The following is a 24,550-nucleotide window of genomic DNA, read 5'->3' as shown; positions in this document are numbered from 1 at the left end:
AGCTATTTGAGAGAAGCAGATTCGACACCTTAAAAAACGAATTAAAAAGAAAAACAGAAAATTATCTATTGCTCTCTGATTATTTCTGATTTTAAAGATTAAAACGGGCTGCCACAAACGGACTCTTCTTCTGTATTCTTTTGCTTTGTTTAGAAATAAACGAATCTGCTTGCAGTTTCCGTCAGATTGGTAAACAACTGACGTCACTTCTGGTCTGTTCAGGCGGGCTGTTTGAGAGCTTGGGGGACCGACGTACCTCACGTTAAGCTTGTGTAACTAAAGTTATATAGTTTACGGATCTCATTCACGATAAGTGACACCTTAACTTTTTTGTAATCGTGTGGAGATCGAAAGTCAAAGTTTGGTCGACTTCACTCAGCTGGAGGGAGTAGTGCTGATTAGCCGTGTCAATGCGGTTATTGTTAGCTGACTAAAAAGCGAGCTATGGACCGACCATCTAGGTGAGCTACTGCTTTTGTCTATGCCTGGTAAACTAGATCTGTGGTGATGCTAAAAAAATGTTTTTTAATTTATTTTTTTGTTTTTTTTAATTGTTGACACACAGGAAGACAAAGACTGTGAATTACTGTGAGAGCAAGGACTTCGATGATGGTGAGTTAAATTAAAAATCTGTTATCCTGGCCCATTTGATCCACAGTGTGATGAAGAAATAGCATAGCATAGCATGTCATGTCATGTCATCATTTTATAGTCTTACAGAGGCGATGCGTGGATGTAGTGAAGGCTGACATGCATAGGGTTGGTGTGACAGAGGAGGATGCTGGGAATAGTGTGAGATGGGGCAGATCTGCTGTGGAGACGCCTAAAGGGAGCAACTGAAAGTAGAACTGCATACAAATTTAAATAAATAAATTAAAAACTTTATGCAAGTTCTACTGACTTGCTTTATGATAAAGGCTAAATGTGTGAGTGTGAGTGTGTGTGTGTGTGTGTATATATATATATATATATATATATATATATATATATATATATATATATATATATATATATAAGGGAAGGAAGGAAGGAAGGTAAAATACACAAAGAAATGTATGTATGTATGTATGTATGTATGTTGTGGGCAACAGAGTGAAAAGGTGGTGGGCCCCACCTTAAGTGAAGTATTTAAATGTTATAATAACAGGTTGATCTTAAGTATTCAGAATGAGGTTTTTCCACACGGAAGACCATCTTTCTTTCTGTTTTTTGTTTTTTTTGTTTTATTTTGAAAAGGTGAGACATCCACACGCTGTGCCAGTGGGTGTATTGATGAGCACAGAAATATTAACATCTTTATGACGGATCTGTTGGAAATTTTACAGTGATCTTTACATTTTATTTACTTTAGATGTCTTGTGTTAACTTGATAAATCGCACTCACTGCAGTGGTGTCACTTCGTGCAAAACAAAGTGGTGTGATCAGGAAAAGGACATTGCAACAAAAAACGTGCTATTAGATACTGTTGCTTTGCAGAAGACTCTTAAATTCCAGGAAAACCTGTAGTACAATAGGGTGCACATGTGTAATCCAAAGGACTCACTTTCCAGTCTTAACAGTGGTATCTTTGTCATTTGTCCTCATTTTGTGACAGATGAGGATTTTGCCTGTGTGAAGGCCCCACCCAGCAAAAAGGTCAGGGAGGATGTGAAAGAAGAACAGAAGAAATCATTAAGCAAGTCCTCCAGTCAAGAGGCCACCTCACAATCGAGCCAGAAGAACAGGTAGGTGGCGAGTTAATCTGACACTGGCTGTGACAATCAGGCTAGAGGGCTCATGAAACCTGTTGTGAATAAATGTTACCAGTTTTACTGTTGTTTAGTTTGTTTCCAGCAGAGGGCGCACCACTTGTGTATGTCCTGCAATGTGGGGAAGTTATGTTTCAGTCCGTTAGCTATCCATAGGCAGCTACAGGTTACCTATCTACCTGCAGGGGGCAGTGGTGCCACCACTCTGTGGGTTACTCTTGCTTGTGCTGCCCTAGGTTCATCCGCCATCCGCTAAGAATGTAGTTCTAAAGCACAAAAGAGCTGAAGTGAAGCCGAGCATTAAAAATAATCAAGTGTCCACTGCAGCCACTGTCTTTACTTTTCATCTTGTACCTTTGCTTTTCTTTTTTTGTGTTCCTTTGTCGCTCCTTTCCCTGTTTTGGCACACTTCTCAACTCGTCAGCATTTGGTTGATGCACAGTGTCATCCACCTTGAGCAGCATGAAGTGGTCATGTATAGGAGTTCATTTGCATTGGTTACTGTCAGTAGGCAAATATCTTAACAAATAGACACACGCACAGTACTGTAAATGTGTGCAGTGCAGTGTTTCCTTTTAGTTGATCCTCTGAAGTTACAGCTGCTGACACTAGTATAGTTTTTGCTCACTACCAATGAACTATAAGATGCATCCAAGATCCAAAATGGGCCCAACATTTAAGAATAACGTAGTATTTAGGTCAGATTCTTGTGGCTCACCTGCACTACCTTCAAGGCCCACCAGGGGGCTGCAGGCCACACTTTGGGAAACACTGGTCTTGTGGTTTGAAATTCAATTCAATTCAGTTTTATTTATATAGCGCCAAATCACAACAACAGTCACCTCAAGGCGATTTGAGGTGACTGTCCACATTCACTAATGAATTTGAACATTTTCTTATTTTAATCTCAGTCATTGTGGCCCTAGTGATGACAATATTGCACCACATGATGATTAAAAGGATTAAACTCACAGATTTTTGGTCTTTTGTTGTAGGTGTAGATATGATATGTAAAGAAATACCAGTCCAAAAGTAATACTTGGGTCTAGCACCAGTGCATTAATAGATTTTCAAAATGGGTTCATATTTTGTTGAGATGAGTAGCTAAGCTTAGGAGATAAGCAGTGGAAATTATAACTTTGATTTCATCACTGTTAGTGTAGACCGAGAGCTGCACTGGGTGTGCAGTCAGCTTGAAGGTAAGCAGTCACTTTTAAAGAATATACTGCAGACTGCGGATAAATGTTTGGGTTAAAGCCTCGCTGTGATGCTTTAACTCATTAAGGTGGTTGAATAGTAAAGCCATTCAAAGTCATTGATAAAATGATGACTGGCTAATCAGTGGGGATAATCGCTAAATCAAAACAAAATGTTGATTATGCTGAGTTAAATTTTAAAAAATGTCACCGAAAAGTAGTCTTTTCTTTTACATTTTTATCAGTTTTATTCATTAGAAATGCTCATAGGTGAAAATCTCTAACATGGATTGAATCTTGATTCATTTGTGCAGAAAGCCACTGGACGAAAAGCTGTATGAGAGGGATCTCGAAGCAGCCATCACGCTTTCCATGCTCAATAATGTAGAGGAAGTGAAGGACCAGTCTCCTGTCAGTAAAGGTATGATTTGTTCTTTAAAAAGATCATTAAATTTCATGTGATTAAAAGGCTGTTGGCTTAATTTCCTCATAAATTTATCCAGGAGATGTCAAATTTCCAGTAGATGAAAACACAGATCCAGCTTTTCTGCTCCTGTCCAACTGCAGTGTGGATGGTGCAGTTATGGGTAAAGTCCAGCAGGTTTATTCATTTATGTAGTTGGAGATTTAATTTCCTTCCCTCTGTTTAATACCATTATGGGTTTTCTTCAGGTTTGGACAAAATCACATCAGAGAAAGGGTCGCCTGCTCCTGCCAGGCAGAGAAAGGCTGCCTCCAAAGCTACTGAGGAGCTGAAAAACAAGGATGGTGATGATGATGATGACTATCAACCCAAACTGACACCAGGTTACTCTGCCATAGCTTTTTAAGTAGCTATTGAGCATTTTTTACTCTTTGTTTTTGTGTCTTTAAAGTAACAATAATGCTTTTGCAGATTCAGAAAGCGATGAAGATTTCAGTGAACCATCTGAGAGCGAAGATGAGGAGTTCACAATAAAGAAAGCAAGCAAGACTAAAAAGAAAGAAAAAGCAACAAAGAGTGAAAAAACCAAACAGACTCTTGCTTCTAAAAAAGAAAAGCAACCATCGAAACCATCAAAGCCTAAATCGCAAGCAGCAGGTACGCCCATGAGGATCATCAGCTTTTGTCTGCAAGTCATAATTTCACATTTGAATGAGCGCTGTTCCCTCTCACAGCAGCTTCTACCCCAGTGACAACACCTCCAACAGCCAAACCTGCCTCTAAAAGACCCGCGTCATCCTCCACAGTCTGCACATCGAAGCCTGCAGCCTCTCTGAGCCCAGCAGCAGGAAAAATGCCCAAGTGGAACCCACCAGGTACTGAATGACTGAACAGCAGTATAGCTGGAACATGTTCCTGTAAAATTAACTCAATTTAACATATTTATCAATTTATTTGTGTTTTTTCCTCCCAGCTCAAATTGGAAAAAGTCCCTCCACGTCCCAGACTCCAGCAGTGAAGTCTCCGGGTCAGGGTCTGCGGCTCGGGCTCTCCCGCCTCGTTCGAGTCAAACCTTTGCACCCTAGTGTTGCAAGCCACTGACTGAACTGACCTGCTGTCAGAGGTCAGGTCATGTTGTGTTTTTAAAGTTTTCAGTTATTTTTAGGCAAAGACTTCTAAATATTAATTTCTATTAGTGTGATACAAAATGCGTGTTACTGAGAGGGTCTTCACCCTGAAGCTGATGGAGCTTAAGGGTGTCCTCTTACCCCTGGATGCTATTTGAGGTTAAATTCTGAAAGTGTGAGTTCATGTCTGAGTTGTCATTTTTTTTTGGTCCTGAATTGTGTCATGTTACCTCCACTCAAAACACATTTTTGCTCTAGTGTGTGAACACTGTAAATCTTGTACATACATTTAAATAAACATAGAAAACAGGTTACCTGGGTGTGCTACCTTTCCACACTTGTTAACTTTTTTTCTAAAACTGCACAGGAACCATAATAAAAACACATTTAGCCAAAAATGGCTGACAGAGCGCCTCATAACCTTTTACATAGTCCTCTAGCAAAGCCAGTGCATCAGTCATGCATCATTACAAGTTAGTGCCACTGTATTATTCATGGTTACATCAAGCTGGAATATCTTTTGAAAATTGATGTCATATATTTACGACAGACACTGCCTGCATTATGATTGAAGTGTTGTTTGTAATTCCTTAATTCCATTCGTGGTTATTTTGTTTCACTAGATGCATAAAAAGAAAGTACTTTATTGCTTTACAGGCTGCTGGATCAGCAAACTTCCAAAACCTCATCTTTTATAGAGGTGCTTACATTTGAGAATGATGACTTAAGTGCATTTGATTAGCAGCTCCTGGCTTCTACTTTCCCTCTTACTTACTTTGGAATAAATAAGATTGTACTACTGTATGTTTTCACATGACTGTTTATCCCAAACTGTGTATTTTATCCTCATCCTCTGCCATCCACTCACAAATGTGCTGGTTGATAATTGTCTGTACACATGCATCATTGTTACAAATGTCCCCACAGAAAGAGGATAACTCTTTTGCTGCCAGCAAACTAAAAAGCATAAAAAACAACACTTATCTCAAGGTTTAACCCTGAAACAAAGCACAACACTATAGCTCTACTAATTGACCCAACCCTTATACTTTGGTGGCTGATTCCCGAGTGGGGCCAGGTGAACACTGGCTCCTTTGGGAAAATGACTGGCAGCTGAGCTCAACAGTGAGGCAACACACACTCATGCAGTGTGCAGGCCTGCAAAGGCCATAACAAACAGTCACGTGTCAGTGCCTCTGGAACTCTGAGAATTATGGCTGAAAAGTGAATACACAAAGGTGGATAAACTTAACACCTCAATAGTCTATGCACAGGATGATTGTCCTGACCTTCCTTGTTCAATGTTTACCAAATATATTAAGAAGTCTTTAACATACAGGATACCAACCAAACAGAAGCAGTATTGGCTTAAGTTTGAATACCAGGAATTCAAAGGCACAGTTGTAATATTGTGACAACAATAATTTGTCTTCTCTTGTGTGTGGCAGTTTTGACGATGGAAACTAAACCAAAAATAAAAAGAAGCAGTATGTGGAGATGAAGCGAGTCAGGTGCACAAGTGTATGGACAAAATCTGCAACGCAGTTAAAATGAATGAAAAAGCAGCCAATGTCCAAAGAAAGAAATGTAGCATGCTTTCAGAAAGCCTTGAGAACTACTGCTCAAGACCACTGTAAAAAAATTACAAGAAGGTCTGGCTCCTTGGAGGCAAAATATACAGAAATGAGAGGTGGCTCAAGATGTTTGCACAGTAGTATAATTAGTTTGACAGTTGATGGATAGGAGATGTTTCTGGACAGTAGCTTGTGAACCAATGTTAATACACAAAGAAGTAAAGAAATGAAAGTACAATACGCTACTATGAATTTTAAGAAAATGAGCCTTGATTTAAATTAAAGCTCAAACTGAATCTTGTTTGCCTCCAGTCATCATAACACAAGACACCACTTGTGATTGCAATGTGTATTTTTTTAATCATGCTAATAGTTATTTGATAGGTGGTTATCTTACAGCAAGAAGGTCCTGGGTTTGAATCCAGTCTGCGGTCTTTGTGTGGAGACTACATCTTCTCCCTGTGTTTTCATGGGTTATCTGCAGGCACACGTGGCTTCCTCCCACAGTCAGCCTGTTTTAATGACACATAAGAAAATATCCCCTTTTTTTCTTATTGGATGTGATATTTTTTGACATTGTTGGATAAATCATAGTCACACATAAAGAAATTGTAACTCCTTAGATTCCTAACTTGCTCTTTTGATTTTTTTTATTCATTTATTAGTTGGCTTTTTGGTATTTTCTTCCATATAACTTGCAGCGGCAAGCCAGAGGCATAACAGGATACAGGTGAAACACGACACGGATTACTCAAATCCTACCCCCCCCTCCAAAATCTGGCCCAGACCTGTGGAAGCTTGTTTTCACCACTGGAGAAAAAGGATAAACATGGGATCTTTTTTGCCATTGATGTGTCAAAATTTCTCAATTTTGAGTTATTTTTTCTGAAATTTTAATTAGTAAGTTGAATTTTTTTGCTATAGTAACCTGAAATTTCTAATTATTGATGGCAAAAAGTGTTTGTGTTTTTTCCTTTCAGTGGTGAAAATGGGCTGCCAAACAGACTAAATACTGACCTTTTCGATGTGTTTTTACTAAACAGGCTGGACTATAGTGTTGCAGTGCCACAAGCAATTCAGTACTACTCTTTCAGTCCTGTTCCCCTTACCTGCAGACTCCTCCTCTTTTTCTACCCTCCCAGGTAAGTGCAGTTAATAGTACACACCTGCACCTCAGGTGTAATGTAAGGAAGAGACAGCAGAGTGGAAAATAATGCATGTCTCCAGCACACTCTTTGAATATGATGTAAATTTCAGGATATCAGATTACAGCTATTCTCATGCTTTGAGCAAGGGGTGGGGAGTCACAGAAGGGAGAGTGCACCTGAAGTAAAAGGCAGAGGAAATGTTTTCTCCACCTCTTTTCACTGTGAAGTAGAGGAGTGTACCTAGCATACACAGGAGCACCAGGATGAGATCCAGCTGGATGAAAGCTTTGCTTACGGTCCTCATTGTGGCCTTCGCATTGTTATACCTCAGTTCTATTAAGAAGGAGGTCCACACTCATTCTGAGAGATTGCAGAGGGCCCATTACAATGACTCCATTAGGGGCCAGGGAATCGTCAAGAGGATGGAAAAGATGGAAACAGACATCAACAGGCTGCGTGAGTTAAAGTCTCAGTTTGGCAGCTGCTTATGTGTAAAGTCTGTATTTAGAGTTCAGTGAAGAAACAATGAAGGCTAGATCTGTTCATCTGAGGTGTTTCTCATCTGCTACACATGAAAATTTCCAAAACGAAACAATTAAAGTAACAATTATTTTTTAAATAAAATGTCAGCTGTTTTGTTTTTTATGTAGGGGCCCTTAAGATTTTTTGTTTAAAGTGTAAAACCACAACTCCCATTGGATAAATTTGGTTTTTATGCTTGAACATTAAAAAGACCCGCCTGCTTCACTACTCACTTATTGGAGCTTTTCAAGTTAACATTGCTAAAAGTACCAAATTGACTCTTACCTGACTGTTCCTGACTCGGTTTTCACAGACAATAAACAAATGAGATGGACAATGCAAACACCATGTGGTCATTTCTGTCCGCAGTGAGTTTGATGAATAAACTTGAAAAGAGGGAAACGGCACCTGGCAGGAAGGAAGAGGTGAAGGACAAGAGGAAGAGGGTGAGGAAGCTGTACCCCAACTCTGATCTGTTCAAGAATTGGGGTGACGATCTGTCAGAGGAGGAGCAGAAGGAAGCCGAGCAGTTGTTTCAGAGATATGGATACAACGCCTTCCTCAGTGACAGGCTGCCCCTCAACAGAGAGATTCCCGACACCAGGCCTCCAAGGTGAGTGCAACACACGAATCCAAAAGGAAATCTAAAAACACACACCGAGCTGCTTGTGTGTTTCTGAGGTCGATCAGTGACAATTACATTTTATTGTCTTTATTGTCTTAGCATGAATGCATGTGAATTTAGTACATAGACACACTTAATGGCCACATTGTTAGGTACATGATTGCTAACGCAGATATGTAATCGGTCAGTCATTAAGGCATGTATACACGGTCAAGATGATCTTCTGAAATTAATCTTGACCCCGAGGAAGAAAGCTCTTCGGTTTTCAGAGAATGGTCAGAAAAAGAGAAAATACCCAGTGAGCGCCAATTATCTGGGAGAAAATCCCTTGTTTGGGTAAAAGGTGAGGCTATTTTGAGTGGAAAGGAAGGAAACCGTAACTCAAATAACAGCTTGCTACAACCAAAGTATCTAATATGATAAATAAGATAAGAGCATCTTTGAAAGCAGAGCATGTTGAACCTTGAGACAGATGGGCTACAACACCAGAAGACAATATTTGAATGAATTTGGCATCAAGAGCAAGAAAGTATGCCTTGCATCAACATTATTAAAATTTAAACAACAGAGGCAACTTCATTATTGATGCTGACCTTGTCCATCTCTTCATGATCACAGCGTACCCATCTTCTGATGGCTGCTTCCAGCAGCATAACACACCATCCCAGAAAGCTCAGATCATGTATGCTGGTTTCTTGAACATGAAAATAAGTTCACTGTACTGAAATGGCCTCCACAGTCGTCAGATGTCAATCCAGTAGAGAACTTTGGGATGTGGAGTGGGCACTAAAGGATACAATTTCAACTCAAAAACATTTAATTTATTACTTCTTCAGGCTGCCTGCTATTTTTCTGCTCACAGGTGTGCTGTGAAAAATTATCCGAAGGATCTGCCGACCATCAGTGTTGTGTTAATCTATTTGGATGAAGCTCTTTCAGTCATTAAAAGAGCCATACGCAGCATCGTGGACAAGACACCAGCTCGGCTGCTGCAAGAAATCATCCTGGTGGACGATCACAGCAGCAATGGTGAGTCAGCCTGCTTCCAAATAATTTTCATATCATTTTCAGACTGTGGTGGATTTCCTATGTACACAGGGACGGTACTCAGATATCTGACAAATCTGAAACCAAGCGAGAAAGGAAGGCGCTCACAGCAGCTTTAGTTTATACTGCAAATGATGGCAGAAACTACATCCTTTTATTACAGGCAATAAAAGACAGCAGTGTAAAATATGAGATGAGGTTTGAGTAACAAAGCTTGCACTGAAATGGGAAACAGTTGCTTGCGTTTGTGGGTTGGAACTGAAAACATATATCAGGGAGTGTAATGTGTAATTGCGATGTCACTGTCCACTGACAAAAGAACTTGTAATCCTAAATAAACACGACCACGTGTGTAGAGTACTCAGAGTGGCAGAGTGACTTTTACAGGGATAGTACTCTGTATGTTATTTTTGAATTACTATGAGTATGGCAAATTAAATTCTTGTTTTAAATTCAAGGGAGAGAAAAAGTGTCAGATCTATCAGCTGATTTGTGAAACAGTCCTTTGAATCGTTTTTATTAACGATCAGAGAAAAAGATTGATTGTTAGAGGTATGAGTAGATTTAATCTGCAGCTCAGATTGCTGAAACGGTTCTTTATTTTCTGCAGAGGACTTAATGGAGAAGCTGGATGAATACATCAGCTTTATCCACGAGGAGCGTCCAGGCCTGGTGAAGAAAGTGCGGCACTCTGAGCAGCTCGGCCTCACCCAGGCCAGACTGTCGGGCTGGAAGGTGGCTGAGGGAGAGGTGATTGCCATCTTGGACGCTCACATAGAAGTCCACGTCCAATGGTTGGTTTAAGATCTGAGTGACTCTTTTCAGAGCTGTTGTGATAATCCTGTAATTGGCCCTCATGTTTCTTTTAAAACTGTTTGCGTGTGTCTAGGGCAGAGCCTTTACTAGCTCGGATTAAGGAGGACCGGACTGTGATACTGACGCCTGTTTTTGACAAAGTCAAATACGATGACCTGACACTGAGTCCCTACAATAGTGCATCTCATGGCTTTGACTGGGCACTGTGGTGCATGTATGAGTCCTTCAGACCTGAGTGGTATGCCCTGAATGATGAGACGCTGCCTGGCAAGTAAGAGTCACATTTAAAGACATCACATTTTACGCATGAACTCCCAGCATGTCAGGACAACACAGTGTGGACGTTTCAGACTCTCCGCTGAACCACGGCTTAGAAAGCTATGAAGACTGTACACATGGAGCCAGTGTTGCCAAAACAAATATCAAGGATAGTTGCAGACAAAATCTTTCACATTAAGCAATCTGCGGAGTGTAACACAGCACCCATGTGGGTGTCTATAGGTTGCACAAAAATCAGATTTAAGGTTTTTGCTGCTAGAATGAAAGCAGCCTTGATGACACATTGTTGACCCATTTGTTTTTTTGTTTTTTGTTGTTTTGTTTTTTTTTAAATCCTTGGTTGCTTTGGTGTTTCAGGCATTGCGGTCATAATTCTTTATAATTAGGTTTGCTTTGCTGTCTTAGTTAGAGTGCGGTGTGGTAAGATTTTTTTGCTTGTTCAATTTTTCCTTTGTTAAACGGTGTCACCAGGAGCCCCTCAGTCATGGGGATACTTGTAGCTGATCGCCAGTTCTTCGGAGAGATTGGAAGCCTTGATGGTGGAATGAAAATATACGGTGGGGAAAATGTGGAGCTGGGCATCCGGGTAAGTAAACTGACTGATCAAGTCCTGCTGAAGACGATGTGCAATGGTTTGATTTGAAATATGTTAGTCTACATATCTTTTATTTAGACCCACCATACGTGTCTTTACACGCTCCTTTTTGCAACCACGCTCTGTGGCTTCATGTGGTGTGCAACGTTATGGTTCCTAAATGCTTCCACTTTGCAATAATACCACTTGGATCTAAAGTCTTATACAAATAAATTTATTATTGACTCCATGTTTGAAATTTGTGACTAAACAGACTTTATTTGGTTACATTTGTGATCTGGTTTAATGGGTAATCTTTTTATATTGGTTGCATTAAAAGCCTCCAAACCTACTTTTATATGTTTTCACAGGTGTGGCTGTGTGGAGGAAGCATTGAAGTTGTGCCTTGCTCTAAAATTGCCCACATTGAACGAGCAGTAAAGCCTTACCTCCCAGACTTGAGTGTCATGATGAAGCGTAATGCACTGAGGGTAGCAGAGGTGTGGCTGGATGAATACAAATACAATGTCAACATTGCTTGGAACCTTCCCCTTGAGGTTAGAAGAGAAGGCACCTCCCGAGTTAGATCTAAGATCCAAATTGCACAGATATGTGCTCTGCAGGTTGAGTAATAGTGCAAACACTCAAACATGTCTCTGTGGTCCTATTGTTTTTCCTACAGAACCATGGGATAGACATCGGGGATGTGTCGGAGAGAAAGAAGCTCAGGGAGAGGCTTAATTGTAAGCCCTTTAAGTGGTATTTAGATAATGTTTACCCGATGCTGGACCCCCTGGATAACTTGCTCAGTTATGGAGCTGTAAGTCAAAAATAACTGTTTTGTCTGAATACATATGAGAGGTTAGATATTAAAGTGTGACCATAAAGTCTTTTTAACTCTTTAATTCTCATTAATTATATTTAAAGGGCCTCTCTGTAGAAGGTTTTGATGCTTTTTAAGGGTTTTTTTTTTTTGACGATAATTGTATTACAGCTTTAAAAATTTCAAAATGTGAACTTCCCCAAGTTCTGAGGTTGCCTCCAATGTCCTACATGTGGACTTTTTTTTTTTTTTTTTTTTAAATGTAAAGGTTGTATGATGGATTCTCTGCAAAAACAAATTGGTGTGATTTTATGTGATATTTATTCTCATAAATCACAGGCTTCAAGGCTGCCCTATAACATCATTTGTTACCAAAATGGCTAAAGTTAGCTTAGATACTCCAACAAAAACTTGCCATATTGACAAAAAAAAAACAGATAACAATATTTGTGAGTCAAATTTAGCCACTTACTTGCTATGTTGGATTGTAGCAAAAGAACTGACCTCGACTGTCTTCTTTTAGCTATTTTGCTAGTGATAGACTGTGCAACATACTGTCGTGAGTGGTTGAGGTTAGCTGGGCCTCCAATGGTGTAGTGGTTAACACATTTGTTTTCGCTGGTTTGTCTCAGCTTGAGAGACATGTCCTCTCCAGGGTTGTATTATGGAGTCCATCAAATATGTGGCCAAATTTGACAATAGAAGTCAAAAGTAGTTAAGATACAAACTCTTTGTCATACCTTTACATTTATTTCCCTAGACTGTATATAAAAAATGGATGTAGTTATTGTGATGGTTGCGAGGTTCTGTTATAAAACCTCGATGTGAGCAGTTTTGTTATCGCCATCTTTGTGTTAGGGTGGTAACCGTAAAGTAAACAGGACTTGAAACTTGTGACTGAGACCATAAACGTGTTTACTGAGGTCACAGAGTGAAGGAGCCAGTTTTCAGACTCAGAAGCTAAATCCATCTTTTTTATACAGTCTGTGATTGAGGTCGCTTGCTAATAATACTAATTTCATAGCAATGAAAATGCTACATGGATAGTCTAAAATAGTTCCAGCACACTAGTAATCATGATCTATGGTGGTATTTTTAGCTATAAATAAATTATTTAACAGTACAAAGTTAATGTTTAGTTAATATTTAATTGAGGATGATGCAAGGTAAGCTTCTCTGCCTTGTCAGGTCAGCTTTGTTGGCTTTATAAAATGACTCAGGCTTATGCGCTGGCCTCTAAGGAGTCATATGTGTCATAAAATGCTTACAAGATGATGCAGCAAGTTAAAATTCACACATGTTAGTCCCTATTACACGATGAAGATCAGCACACAACATGGGCAGCCGTCACCAGCAGCAAAGAACCTTTAAGCAACTTTTGTTTTTTTTACGCTTATCATATTATTTTTTTATTTGAAGACTTTCATGGGGATACATCAAGATGTCTCACAGTTACAATAGATTCATTCACTGGAGAATATTATGTACTCTTACTTTGTTTTTATGCAGGGTGTGTTTCATAGTGAGAGCATCTGTAAAGCAAACTTTCCATGAATGCTCTCAAGGAACTCCCTCTTGGTGGTGCTTCTACCAATATTTAATTGCAAAGAATCTTGGCACAGTGGCATCGCAGTATTAGAAAACTCCTTTCCCACCTTTTTCTAATTGAGAATTAATTTAAAGTTAGTTTTGTTTTTGTTCCAGAGTCGTTTTACTCATTTACTTAAAAAATACAGTGTTGGGAGTATTTTTATTGTAGTTTGGAAAAGGTATTACAATACAAACACAATACTTCATGTTATAATTTGCTTCTTAATCCTTGTTTGGTTGGTGAATTTGGCCTCACTGACAAATACTTTTTGTTAGTTTTGCAAACTCATAATGTCGTTTCAGTTTGCATCTTTTTTATTTTTATATCAGTTAACTAAAATGTGTTTCTGCACCTGGTTTCTTTAACTTTTACCAATAATAGTGTCCGGATTTGTCTGCTGGATACACGTTGTGTTCTTTCTAATGAAAGCTGCTCCAGTTTATTTATGCTTTTCTTGGCAGATGATAAATGATCTGAAGCCAGAACTCTGTGTTGACCAAGGCCCGATGCCAGGAAACACACCCATCTTGTATGGATGCCACTTCTATTCACCTCAAGTATGTTTAGAGATTCAATGCTTGCAAACAGGTGGTGATTTTGTTTTTGTAGGTAATTGTCGTTCTTTGGTTTAGCACTGTTTTTATCGCTCTGATGGACAACTCTACATTGGCGGGATCAAATCTCATAAGTACAACAGCAACCGCTGTCTGGTGGACCCTTCCAGTGGAGTCTACCCGGTGCTGTATGACTGCAAAATAGCCAAACAGAAAGACTTTCACATGCTGTGGGATTTTAAACAGGTAAATATTTCAGTTTTTAAATATAGAATCAGTCAAACCTGAGGGAAGTTGTCACCCGACCCACTCTGAATCAGCTGATTTTTTTTGTCCTTTAAGCTCATCCAGACAAAGGACTGTTGAGCTTATGCCACCCTGAGGCATAAGCTCAACTAATGAAACTTGATCACCTAGTAGGTGATGGTTTGCAGCTTTTTTTTTGTTTTTTGTTTTTTTTGTTTTTTTTTTTAACACATTCACCTGTGAATCATGATGAATCTTGAGCCAGAAAAGCTTCAAACTCGTTGACTTTTTTTCTTCAATATTACATTCATTTTCATTTCATGAAACTTTATTAATCCTGTTCATTATGGTGCTCAGCTGCACCCAAACACATTTAAAAAAACAAAAAAAAACTTCACTCTCTGAGAAATAAAACAAGTCTATAAAATATTGATTAAGAATGCCTACATTGCTGTGAGGCATCTAAATTCTTTGTTGGGTTCAAACTAAATATCACGAGATTATAGTAGGTTAAATGGAGGAGGCCTCAGGGCAGAGAGGTCTGGGTGTCTCGGAGCAGACACATCCATACATCCAGTCAGGTGGATGTATGGATCATCATATTCAATGATACTGATGATCAATAGATCAATAGAGAAGTTTTTGGAGTGGATATAAAATTAATTTGATGGTAGTCTGTTAACTTATCTTAAATGTGTTTTTCAGTCCTGAAAATCTTAGTTGGCTATCGGATATACTTACGAAAGCTCATAAATGTTGGGGGGAAAAAAACCCCTAATTTCAACCAAGTATTATACTTTGAGGGCCTGTACTGCAGACAACTTTCAAAGCATGAAGGTAAATTTACAAGGCAAATATCCTTGTGTTTATGTAGCACTTTTCTACTCTACCTGAGCACTCAAAGTACTTTATACAACATCCCTCATTCACCCAGTCACACAGCACCTTTTCTATGCTTAAGTGCTTTCTATCTAACATTCACACTGATGGATGTATCCGAGAGCAACTAGGGGTTGGTTCTGTACCTTCCCTAAGGATACTTTGGCATGCAGACTGGAGCAGCCATTGCTCGAACCACCACCCTGCTGAGCTACAGCCTCGCTAAATATGGTGATGTTATTGTATAAATTAAAAAAGAAAAAATCAGCTAAATCTGAGGTCACATGGAAGCCAGTCACTAATGTCTGGAGAAGAAAAGGAGACAATAAAATGTGTTTATTTGCAGGGAGGACCCATCCAGAACAGAAAAACAAAGCGATGTCTAGAAATTGCGAAGGATGACGATGGCTTTTACAAACTCATTGTCCAGCAGTGCACCGGTCAGAGCTGGAATATACAAAATCTCATCAAAGACCACTAAGAGACTGCTGGGCAGGTCTCAGAAGATAATGAGCTGTTATTGCACAAAAAGTGAACCTCGTGTCAAAGAAAGATCTAGAGTTGTCTTTCGTTACATCATTATTTAAAAAATAAACAAGGTTTCTGAAGAGAGTCACTGAAAAGGAAAGTGAAACATTTTTTCTTCTATTTTTTGTATTTACATTAGATGTATGTATGTCTGTATGTATGTATGTGCGTGAACTACAAAGAATCATTTTTCTTGTTTGTTTTGAATTCAGAAGTTTCCTTGTGAACAGTTGCTCTGTGCATGTTTGGTATTATGAAGCCAAAAGACTAGCTGTGCATGACAAACTTGACCAAACCTCCCTGTGAGCTGGTCTCTTGTAAAGCTTCTTTGTGATTGCTCCAGGGCCGAAAAAGCTACTAAGACACTTACAGTACCAACCTGCCAATGCCGTCAAACACTTAGTCTTACTGTTAACAGAGACTCCAATAACCTTGATCTTTTTTTAAATAAAGTCTGCTAAAGGCCTATGAATATTTACCTTAGTGATACTACAAACATTCAGTCATTCAAGTCAGTCAGGATCTAATATCACTTGGCAGTTATAAATTGGCAGAGATGAAGGCGTCCCACTTTTTCTGCCACATGGCACGACCTGAATCCTTCAGATGAGCTGGGAGTGAGCTGTACCTGTAGGAAAAAGAAGAAACATTTGATGAGAAGAAACATATTGCAACTGGGCTTAAAAGCTTAAAATCAAAGGCTTTCTTAATAATAATACAAATATTCATGTTTTTTTTAATGTGAAAATCAGCTTGGAGAGATTTAAAAGTTGCTTCAAAAATGCAATTCCAACACGAACATGAACATTATTTGTTGTACTGACAAATAAACAAGGACATTGTCTGAACACTTGGCTCTCATTTTACTAAACATCAGTGACTCTGTGTTAGCATTGTGCTGAACATCATATTGGAGGATACTGTTTCTGATAGCTGGAGACATGAGCATGAGTTTAGTCATCCTCGAGCACTCATAAACAGGTATGCTCGTAATGCTGACTTTAACTAATTATAGCTACATTTTCTAAGGAAAATGTTAAATTTAACGGAATCTAATTTACTTTATTAAAATAAATAAACCTTTGACTTGATATTTTTCCATTGCATTCCCGAGAACTGTTGCTTCATGTTTATTGAAGGGTAAGAAATATTGAGTGTATGTTGGGCTGAAATTTATTGATTTGTATAATTTAATTCATGTTCATTCAAAGATAGTGTGATAAAAACTGGCATCAGCTGTTGGCCACCTCATTTTGAGGCCATCTTGTTTTCTTTGAAGGCTTAATGCTAAAACATGAATGAAAGAAATAAAGTGAAATTATTCTGACGTGATGGAGTTTGCAGCCAGTTCTTTGAGCGTGCCCAGGTTTGCTTTCAGCCCTCCGATGCCCACGAATGCTTGATAGAAGTCATAGGAGAGGCCTGTGGTGCCAAACAGGGACGGGTCATCGGCACTGATGACCATCGGGTGACCCTCTGACATCAGCACAGTGGCAGGGTGGTTCCTGAGGTCTGAAACCAGCTTCAGCACCTGCACGTCAGAGGTGAAACAAACTCAGGTAAGTTATGCATAAACACATGTACATACTGTGTGTATTTTATGATGGCAGTGCTAACAGGTCATTAGCGTGACGTGTATATTTCTGTTTCACTTTTATTTAAAATGAGTCATCAATTCCTGACTTTTAGGCATTCAATCTTTAAGCTTCTTCTAAAACACCTGCTAGATTTAGATAATCTTACAATTTTAAATTATATTGATTTAATCAACATTTCTTGCTATTGTACCAGCTGACTTTTAGCGGTTGCAGTTTAAATTTCAATTTAATCAGGCTTAACGTTTGACACCGGTATTAACTTTTGTCTTTGGTAGCAAGATATCATTTCTAAATTAAACATTTTTATGACAAGTTAACATTTTTCTTAGTCTTACATTTGTTCTTGACTTGAAAAGTTTATCAACCTACGTATGAGTTGAGTTGTTTTTAACGATATTTAAGAAAGTGCTACAAAACTACTACCAAAGACCACACTGATGACTCATCCTGGAGGCCACAAAAGAACCCAGAGCAACATCTAAAGAACTGCAGGCCTCACTCTCCTCAGTTAAGGTCAGGTCACACTAATAAAGAGACTGTGCATCCATGGGAGACTTCCAAGGAGAAAGCCAGCAAGTCCACGTCTAAATGTCAACAAAGACAAAAAAAAAAAAACCAATGTGAAGGATTTGGAGTGGCCTAGTCAAAGTCCGGACTTAATACGATTGAGGGGCTTTGGCATGATCATAAACCCTCCAGTGTGGCTGAATTAAAGCAATTCTGCAAAGAAGAGTGGGCCAACATTCCTCCGCAGCCATGTAAAAACACTTATTGTCAGTTATCGCAAACACTTGATTGCAGTTCTTGCTGCCAAAGGAGACACAACAAGTTATTATGTTTCGGGGCAATTGGATAACTTTTCTCTTAATAAATGAAATCATCATTGGAAAGATATTTAGTATTTACTTAGGTTATTTTTGCCTAATATTTAAAAGTGTGACAAATATGCAAAAAGGGGGTAAATACTTTTTCACAGCACTCTACAGGTATATCACCTTGCATTGCCCATAACATTAAAGGTGCTCTCTTCTTAAAGTTAGATTGTTTTATGGAGTGTTAATCCTACATCATGAAGAAGCTACACATCACAGCAACGTCTTCTGCTCTGATGACTTTAAAGGTATTCAGCGCAACACAGTCAAGATGTGGGTCGGAGGTCGTGTCATCTATACTACATAGTAGTAAATGATCTTACCTGGTTCGAGATGGGACAAAGCTCCACAGCCACATTTCTTTTCCTAGAAAGTTCTTTGGCAAGCGGATGGTGCGCTAAAGCGTAGCCGTGCCCAATGCGCGTGGTGTTGAATAGAAGGGCATCAAGAATATTTTGATCCGTGTCTGTGCCTTCGTCATCTATACACATGCACACAAATAGAGCATACATTAAATTTTAAAAGAGTTTTTCAAATCTTCTGAGAATTACTCATGGTATAATGAGCTTTATGCTTTTTGATCCACCCACCTGTCTCCCCTGCATGAAAGAAGTACGGCAATCTGACACCAAGTTCAGCTGGCAGAGAGAGGGCCTCTCTGAAGAACCAAAGACTCTTCCCGCTGTCCTCCCGTCCAACCTGCAAACCATAAGGTTAACTAGTAATGCGATACTAGGGTACACCCTGTACGAGCTGACAGTCAGTCATTTGAAGAGAGACAGAAAGCCATTCATGCTCACATCTAAGGTGAATTAGGAGTTAACTTGCGTTTCTTAGGATTGTAGGCACAACACAAGAAGAGCAGAAAAGTCACACAGACATGTAAACGCCACACCACATGGTCCCCAATAAGCAGATAAATGATCTGCAGACTCAGAGCTTATAAGCAGTTGAGGCTGAAGTCCACGGGTCACTTCTTACCATGTCAAATCCTGCAACGACATCTGGGAAGTCCTTTTGCAGCTGAATGGCCTCTTTTACAGCAGCTTTGACCTCAGATATACTCAAAGCTCTGAAGAAAGGAACAACAGACATAGATGACAGTACTTTCTAAGACTCACAAACAACAAAATGTTTAATTTTACATCAAGATTCAGTAGTCAAGATGCCTGCCTGAGAAAAATCAGTCTCCAATGTTGAAAACAGGTGATAAACCTTATTAGCATTTAAGCGCAGGTTTTCCTAACAGAACTGTTTGGGAAATAAACGGGGAACTTACAAGTAGAGGGTCATAGCCACTTACTCTAGTGGTACTTTGAGGCACATGCTGAATCTAAACCAGTAAAATTAAGACACATGCACATTTTAAGATTTACTTTACAGTAAAACCTGACCTAAAAATGAATGTCTTAATCAAATTTTGTGGCAGTTGGTGCTATATTGGAAAAAAAAAAAGTCAGGGTATCACCAAATCAGGCATCAGGTTTAATCCTTTTGGAGCCCCTGAGTATCTGTACAAAGTTTAATATGTATATTTCAGTCTGCTGCCTGCAAAGCTAAAAAAAATAAACTCAAAATGAACTTCACAGATGTTAGGATATCAGTCATGCTATCAAACTTGTCTCAGTGACTTCAGATTGCTCCCAAACTTTACATCCCCAAATTGTAACACGCTTTCTGTCGGATTAACACGACATCAGGATTTAACAGGACTCCGTCACAGCTGCAGAAATCATTATACGCCCCTTTTTCATGTGTTTTGATTTATCAAATGAATGGACTGGACTTTGCGGCTGCTTCCTTTGCAAGAAAACAGGAAGCCGAATGATTTGAGATAATATATTGAATTATCGTTTAATTATTTTCCAAACTGGAACACAGTTAGACTTAAAGTAGATGTTGAAGATCCGACATCTTGTCCCCTTTTTATTTAACATGAGTTTGGTGATTGAAAAGAAGATCTGTGAAAATGTGCTGCCAGCGGTTGGAAGTGGTTGGAGGCACATACATTGGTTACAAGGCTATTATCTAATAAGTACTTTTGATACTTTTGAAAATGAAACTACTCAAGTAAAACTACATTTCCAGTGGAGTTACTTGAAAATCACTGAATTCTTTACATTTAACTGAAGACAGGTAAAAATAAAAACACATAGTGTTAAAAAACAAAACAAAAGAAAACAATATGTTGCAAAATAAAAGCTCGTTTGGAACTTCATTCCACATGTTTTTTTTTTAAATTGAGACACGGTCAGAAAAAAAACCCTGGACAAGTTACATAATAGTAAAATATATACACATAAAAAGCTAGTGTGCTGTCTCACAACTCATGAGAGTAATTAGTAGCATAACTGTCTCTAAAAATACTCATAGCTCCTTTTCTCACAAGTTAAAAAGGGAAGGGGAGGTGTTCACCACTTTGTGAAAGACTAAATGATGAAATATTCCAGTTGAAAAAAAAATAATCAAAATTGTGTAAATATTATTATAAGATTCAGAGAATCCAGAGAAATCTCTGTATACAACGGATAAGACTTGAAGCCTATCCTCGTCTCTCTGGGGGTAGTGTACCAACAAAACTCGTCACTGCTTCCACTGATCCAAAAGTCTATGATACAACAAAAAGTAAACATTTATGAACAACATCCATAAACACTGCTGCCTTCTTTGAGCCCATGCCTTTTAGATGGAGTGAAGGGGTGTAAAAACTGTCCTGCAGTCTGAATAATCTGAGCTTTTTTTGAAAATCACAAATACAGCATCCTCTGGGCTAAAGAAGAAATGAGCCATCCAACTACATCACTGTGGACCTAAAAAGCCTGCACTTTTGATAATTTTTTGCATGTAATCCAACAGCATGCCACTACAGTTTAAGAGTCCAGGTCTGTAAATTTGCCTTAGCATCTTCTTTTTTCACACCAGCTACTGGCCTGGCAACTCCAAGTTCAACATCCTTTGTCTAATATATCCACTGCCCCTCCTCTGCACATGTCCAAGCCATCACAGCCTCGCCGTCACTACCTCTATGCCTTGTTCATCTTCCACCCGTCTCACTGACTTTCATTCTTCTTCTTTGCAGTGCATACCTGCACCTCTCCAGGGTCTCTTCAAACTGTTCCCTACTGTCAAAACAGACCACAATGCCATCTGGAAACATACCTGACCTCACATCAACCTGTCCTTCACCACTGCAAACAAGAAGGGGTTCAGAGCACATCCCCAATGCAATCTCACCCCAACCTTGAATATCTGTCACTCTTGAGTTCCTCATACAGTGTCACAGTTCCTCGCTTGGCACTCATCATCTGCTTTCTCTAAACGCACAAAGAAACAGTAAAGCGCTGTCTGACCTTCAGCCTGCTTTTCTGCATCAACACTCAAAGCGTCTGTAGTGCTCTTTCTCAGGATGAAGTCATACTGCTGCTCACTGATCGTCACCTCTTTTCTTAACCCAGCTTCAACAGTTCTAGCAGGATAAAGGTTTTACAATACTGAACATAATATTACAGTCAGCAGAGGTTTATCCCTTTATTCAGTTCAATTCACTTTTATTTATCTAGCACCAAATGACAACAGCCTGCCTCAAGGTGCTTTAGTTTGTAAGATAAAAACCCTAAAATAATACAGAGAAACTCCCAACAATCAAATGAGCCTCTATGAGCAAAAACTTGGTGACAATAGGAAGGAAAAACTCTTTAACAGGAAGATACCTCTGGCAGGACCAGGCTCAGGGACGGGCCGCCCAGATTGGGGGTGAAGGAAGGAAAACAGGACACAGAAAAGGCACACATAGTGAACTTTTCCACAGTATTATAATAATGAAGCTAATAATTTGTGCAGTGCTTAGAGAGCCTCAGTCGTCACTTAAAATGGAGCGTAATTTTAGAGAAGCCCTCTCTTTGACATATTTTACCTGTGGACAGAAATTATGATACGAGCCCCGAGAAAGTCTGGATGGTCTCCTATAAATTTCTTTGTAACTTCTTGAAATGTTTTCAGAGTCCAGAACTTATCGTGAATAGTTCCATCGAGCTCGTATGTCTGCAACACAGAAAGGTTTCAGTTAGAAATGTAGAAATGTCAGATATACCGCTGCCACTGATGTAGCTGTTTAGCACAGGCTGACGCTACAAGGATCAGGTGTAAACAAACAAACAAACCCTTGAGAGGCCGCTCCTCAGTTCCAGATACAGGATGTTGTCGCGGTGAAGCTCCTCTAGGCCTTTATAAAAATAATCCTTCAGGACTGGAGCATGGGTGACTAAGCCCGCAGATGCGATGAAGGCTTTCTCAAATTTCCCCCACACAACGTCTTGGCTTGGGTATTGACCATCTGGATCCTCGGTGAACAGAGTGAGGTGCTGCATTAAACTGTAAACCACCCAAAAACGACCTTTCAGTGTTAAGGTTTCCCACTACAACTTGACTTTACATGTTCAGGTGAGAGTTAGATGTTACCTAACCTGTTATCAAAGCCAGTAGGATCTCCTATTTTGGCTCTCAAGGTCTCGAGCAGCTGCCAGTAGAAGCAGTCCCAGCGTGGGAAGGGCTGGCGAGCTGAGAACTGGAAGCGGACCGAGTTGTCCCAAGTGAAGCAGATGTAGCAGTTAGGTCTGTAGGTGATGTTCTTCACCAGCCACTCAACACTGACCAGTGAGGAGCTGTGGATGTGGAGGGCTGCGCCTGTCACCCAAACAGCCAGATATAACCTCAAAGACAAACACTGAAAGTAATCATGAATGACTTGTAAGACAGGCCCCAGGGTGCAGGAATATTAAAAGGCCTTCCACACCTGATAAATCTAAGAAAAACTAAACAACCTCACAGTTTCTAGTGATTTTGTTTGATATTTGTCAGTCTGCTCATCTTTGCTTTTCTGAAAACATCTAGTGGATTAGACATCAAGCACCACATCTGCATTCCTCTTATTAATTTTTTCCCCAAATCATATTTTGTTCTCTCCGTTGCTAATACACACAGCTTTTACAGCACACTACAGTATATGAAATATCAGAGAAAGCTATTAAAGAAAGCCTAGGTAAAATCCAGCCTGGGCGTGCTGCGCAGCTGTGACGTAAAGGAGACCAGAAATATGACTTTTGAGAATTGCTGCAGTGCTGAAATAATGAAATTTGTGCTGAGACAGCCTCCACCAAAGTTTAATCACATAATGACTTATTGTTTTTACTCATTTTCTGAAGTTCCTGTAGCTTTACCTTTTATTCTTTGTCTGCCAAAATCTAATCACTTTATCCTTCAGGCCACATTTAGGATTAACCTGAGGTCACAATGACCATGACCTTTAACTGCCAAAATAAACAATAACAGCATTAGATTTGGTCGGGTCCCCTTGACCTTCTAAGCTCCTGCATCTGTTTCTGGTGGACTGATGCAGTAGGCCAGCCAAAGGTTTAACATCACCTTTGGGCATCTTTTGCAGCAGTTTGAAGACCGGGCTCTTCTCAATGAGAGGTTTTGCTTTGAAGAAATGCAAAGCAGGAGGAAAAGGTGTGGCAGACATCTCTTGCTCCTTCAATCGGTGGAGGTAAGCGTCCAGCTTCTGCTCGGCCGCTGTCAGCACCACTCGTCCACCCGTTTGCCTGGATGCCTCCTGACGCATCAGCAGGTCCCTCTGAGCGGGGTCAGGCATCCCTTCAGTCACCCTCATAAACCACAGAAGGGGCACATAAGTGACCACAGCCCAGAGGAATGAGATCACCATGTCCTTGTGTGCCACCGGAGGGTGCTGTGTCCCTACTAGAACAACATGTTCTCACTCTTGAAAGGAGCAGGCTGTATTTGGTCCTGGAAATGAGAAGATAGTCCATGAAAGACACGAATACTGGCATTGAAGGAGAAGGTTTTGTAGCTTTAATAGTAACTGAATAAATTTAAAGCTTGTTACAGGGTCTTTAGGATTATAACATGCTGACACAGTGCTGACAGATTCTAGGCTGTAGCCGCACTCAACTGATTTATTTTGAGACATCCTTAATAATCCAGGTAAGGAAATCCCAGAAAATTGATTCTTTTAATCCCGAAGCCGAGAACGCTGTATCCAGAAGAACAAATTCGACATTTTAACGTAACCGTTTTACTTTCTGGATCAAATTTATTACGCTTAAGAGGTAACGAAAGTAGCACACAGCTCTCAGGAACAGTGACAAATGAAGAAAAATCATAAAAAGCAAATCTAACTCCTTTTTAAAAAGAACATACTTACAGGAACAGCAAGAAGCAGCGTCTTGTGTCTCTCTCCACAGTCTCCTTAAATGCTCGGCTTGTTTTCCACAAGAAACTCTTGAATGTCAGGAAAAATACTCGGAGCGACCGGATAATTGGGACATTTTTGTCTGACTAATACCATGTGATAAACTA

At 39.6% G+C, this 24,550-nt stretch overlaps 3 protein-coding genes across 4 annotated transcripts; 2 read left to right on the top strand and 1 right to left on the bottom strand.

Annotated features, from left to right (window-relative positions):
* The first annotated feature begins 177 nt into the window (after positions 1-177).
* On the top strand, positions 178-5,636 carry rad51ap1 (RAD51 associated protein 1). Of its 2 annotated transcripts, none has more exons than XM_005456671.3 (9): positions 178-461; positions 566-612; positions 1,596-1,725; positions 3,260-3,366; positions 3,449-3,532; positions 3,618-3,752; positions 3,841-4,026; positions 4,107-4,244; positions 4,343-5,636. In XM_005456671.3, the coding sequence occupies exons 1-9, from the start codon at positions 445-447 to the stop codon at positions 4,468-4,470; spliced, it is 972 nt and encodes a 323-aa protein (XP_005456728.1). In that variant the 5' UTR covers positions 178-444; the 3' UTR covers positions 4,471-5,636. The 2 variants fall into 2 exon arrangements, with proteins under 2 accessions (XP_005456728.1, XP_003452090.1); XM_003452042.4 differs by having other exon boundaries at positions 4,104-4,244.
* Positions 5,637-7,235: 1,599 nt separating this feature from the next.
* On the top strand, positions 7,236-15,790 carry LOC100702028 (probable polypeptide N-acetylgalactosaminyltransferase 8). Its single transcript, XM_005456672.4, has 11 exons — positions 7,236-7,674; positions 8,110-8,353; positions 9,228-9,394; positions 10,023-10,206; positions 10,302-10,499; positions 10,979-11,093; positions 11,453-11,638; positions 11,764-11,901; positions 13,957-14,052; positions 14,128-14,295; positions 15,521-15,790. Exons 1-11 carry the CDS (start codon positions 7,482-7,484, stop codon positions 15,653-15,655), a joined length of 1,824 nt encoding a protein of 607 aa, XP_005456729.1. The 5' UTR covers positions 7,236-7,481; the 3' UTR covers positions 15,656-15,790.
* A 277-nt stretch (positions 15,791-16,067) lies between these two features.
* ada2b (adenosine deaminase 2b) lies at positions 16,068-24,515 on the bottom strand. The gene is made up of 10 exons (XM_003452044.5): positions 24,396-24,515; positions 23,594-23,977; positions 22,636-22,855; positions 22,333-22,543; positions 22,086-22,213; positions 19,154-19,244; positions 18,763-18,871; positions 18,496-18,653; positions 17,031-17,233; positions 16,068-16,330 (listed from the first exon to the last, which is right to left on the bottom strand). The coding sequence occupies exons 2-10, from the start codon at positions 23,892-23,894 to the stop codon at positions 16,243-16,245; spliced, it is 1,509 nt and encodes a 502-aa protein (XP_003452092.1). The 5' UTR covers positions 23,895-23,977; positions 24,396-24,515; the 3' UTR covers positions 16,068-16,242.
* Positions 24,516-24,550: the final 35 nt, after the last annotated feature.

Source organism: Oreochromis niloticus, linkage group LG17, assembly GCF_001858045.2.
Source record: "Oreochromis niloticus isolate F11D_XX linkage group LG17, O_niloticus_UMD_NMBU, whole genome shotgun sequence".
Classification (NCBI taxonomy): Eukaryota; Metazoa; Chordata; class Actinopteri; order Cichliformes; family Cichlidae; genus Oreochromis; species Oreochromis niloticus.
Note: the sequence above shows the minus strand (reverse complement) of the source record. Positions and strands in the feature narration are given on the sequence as shown.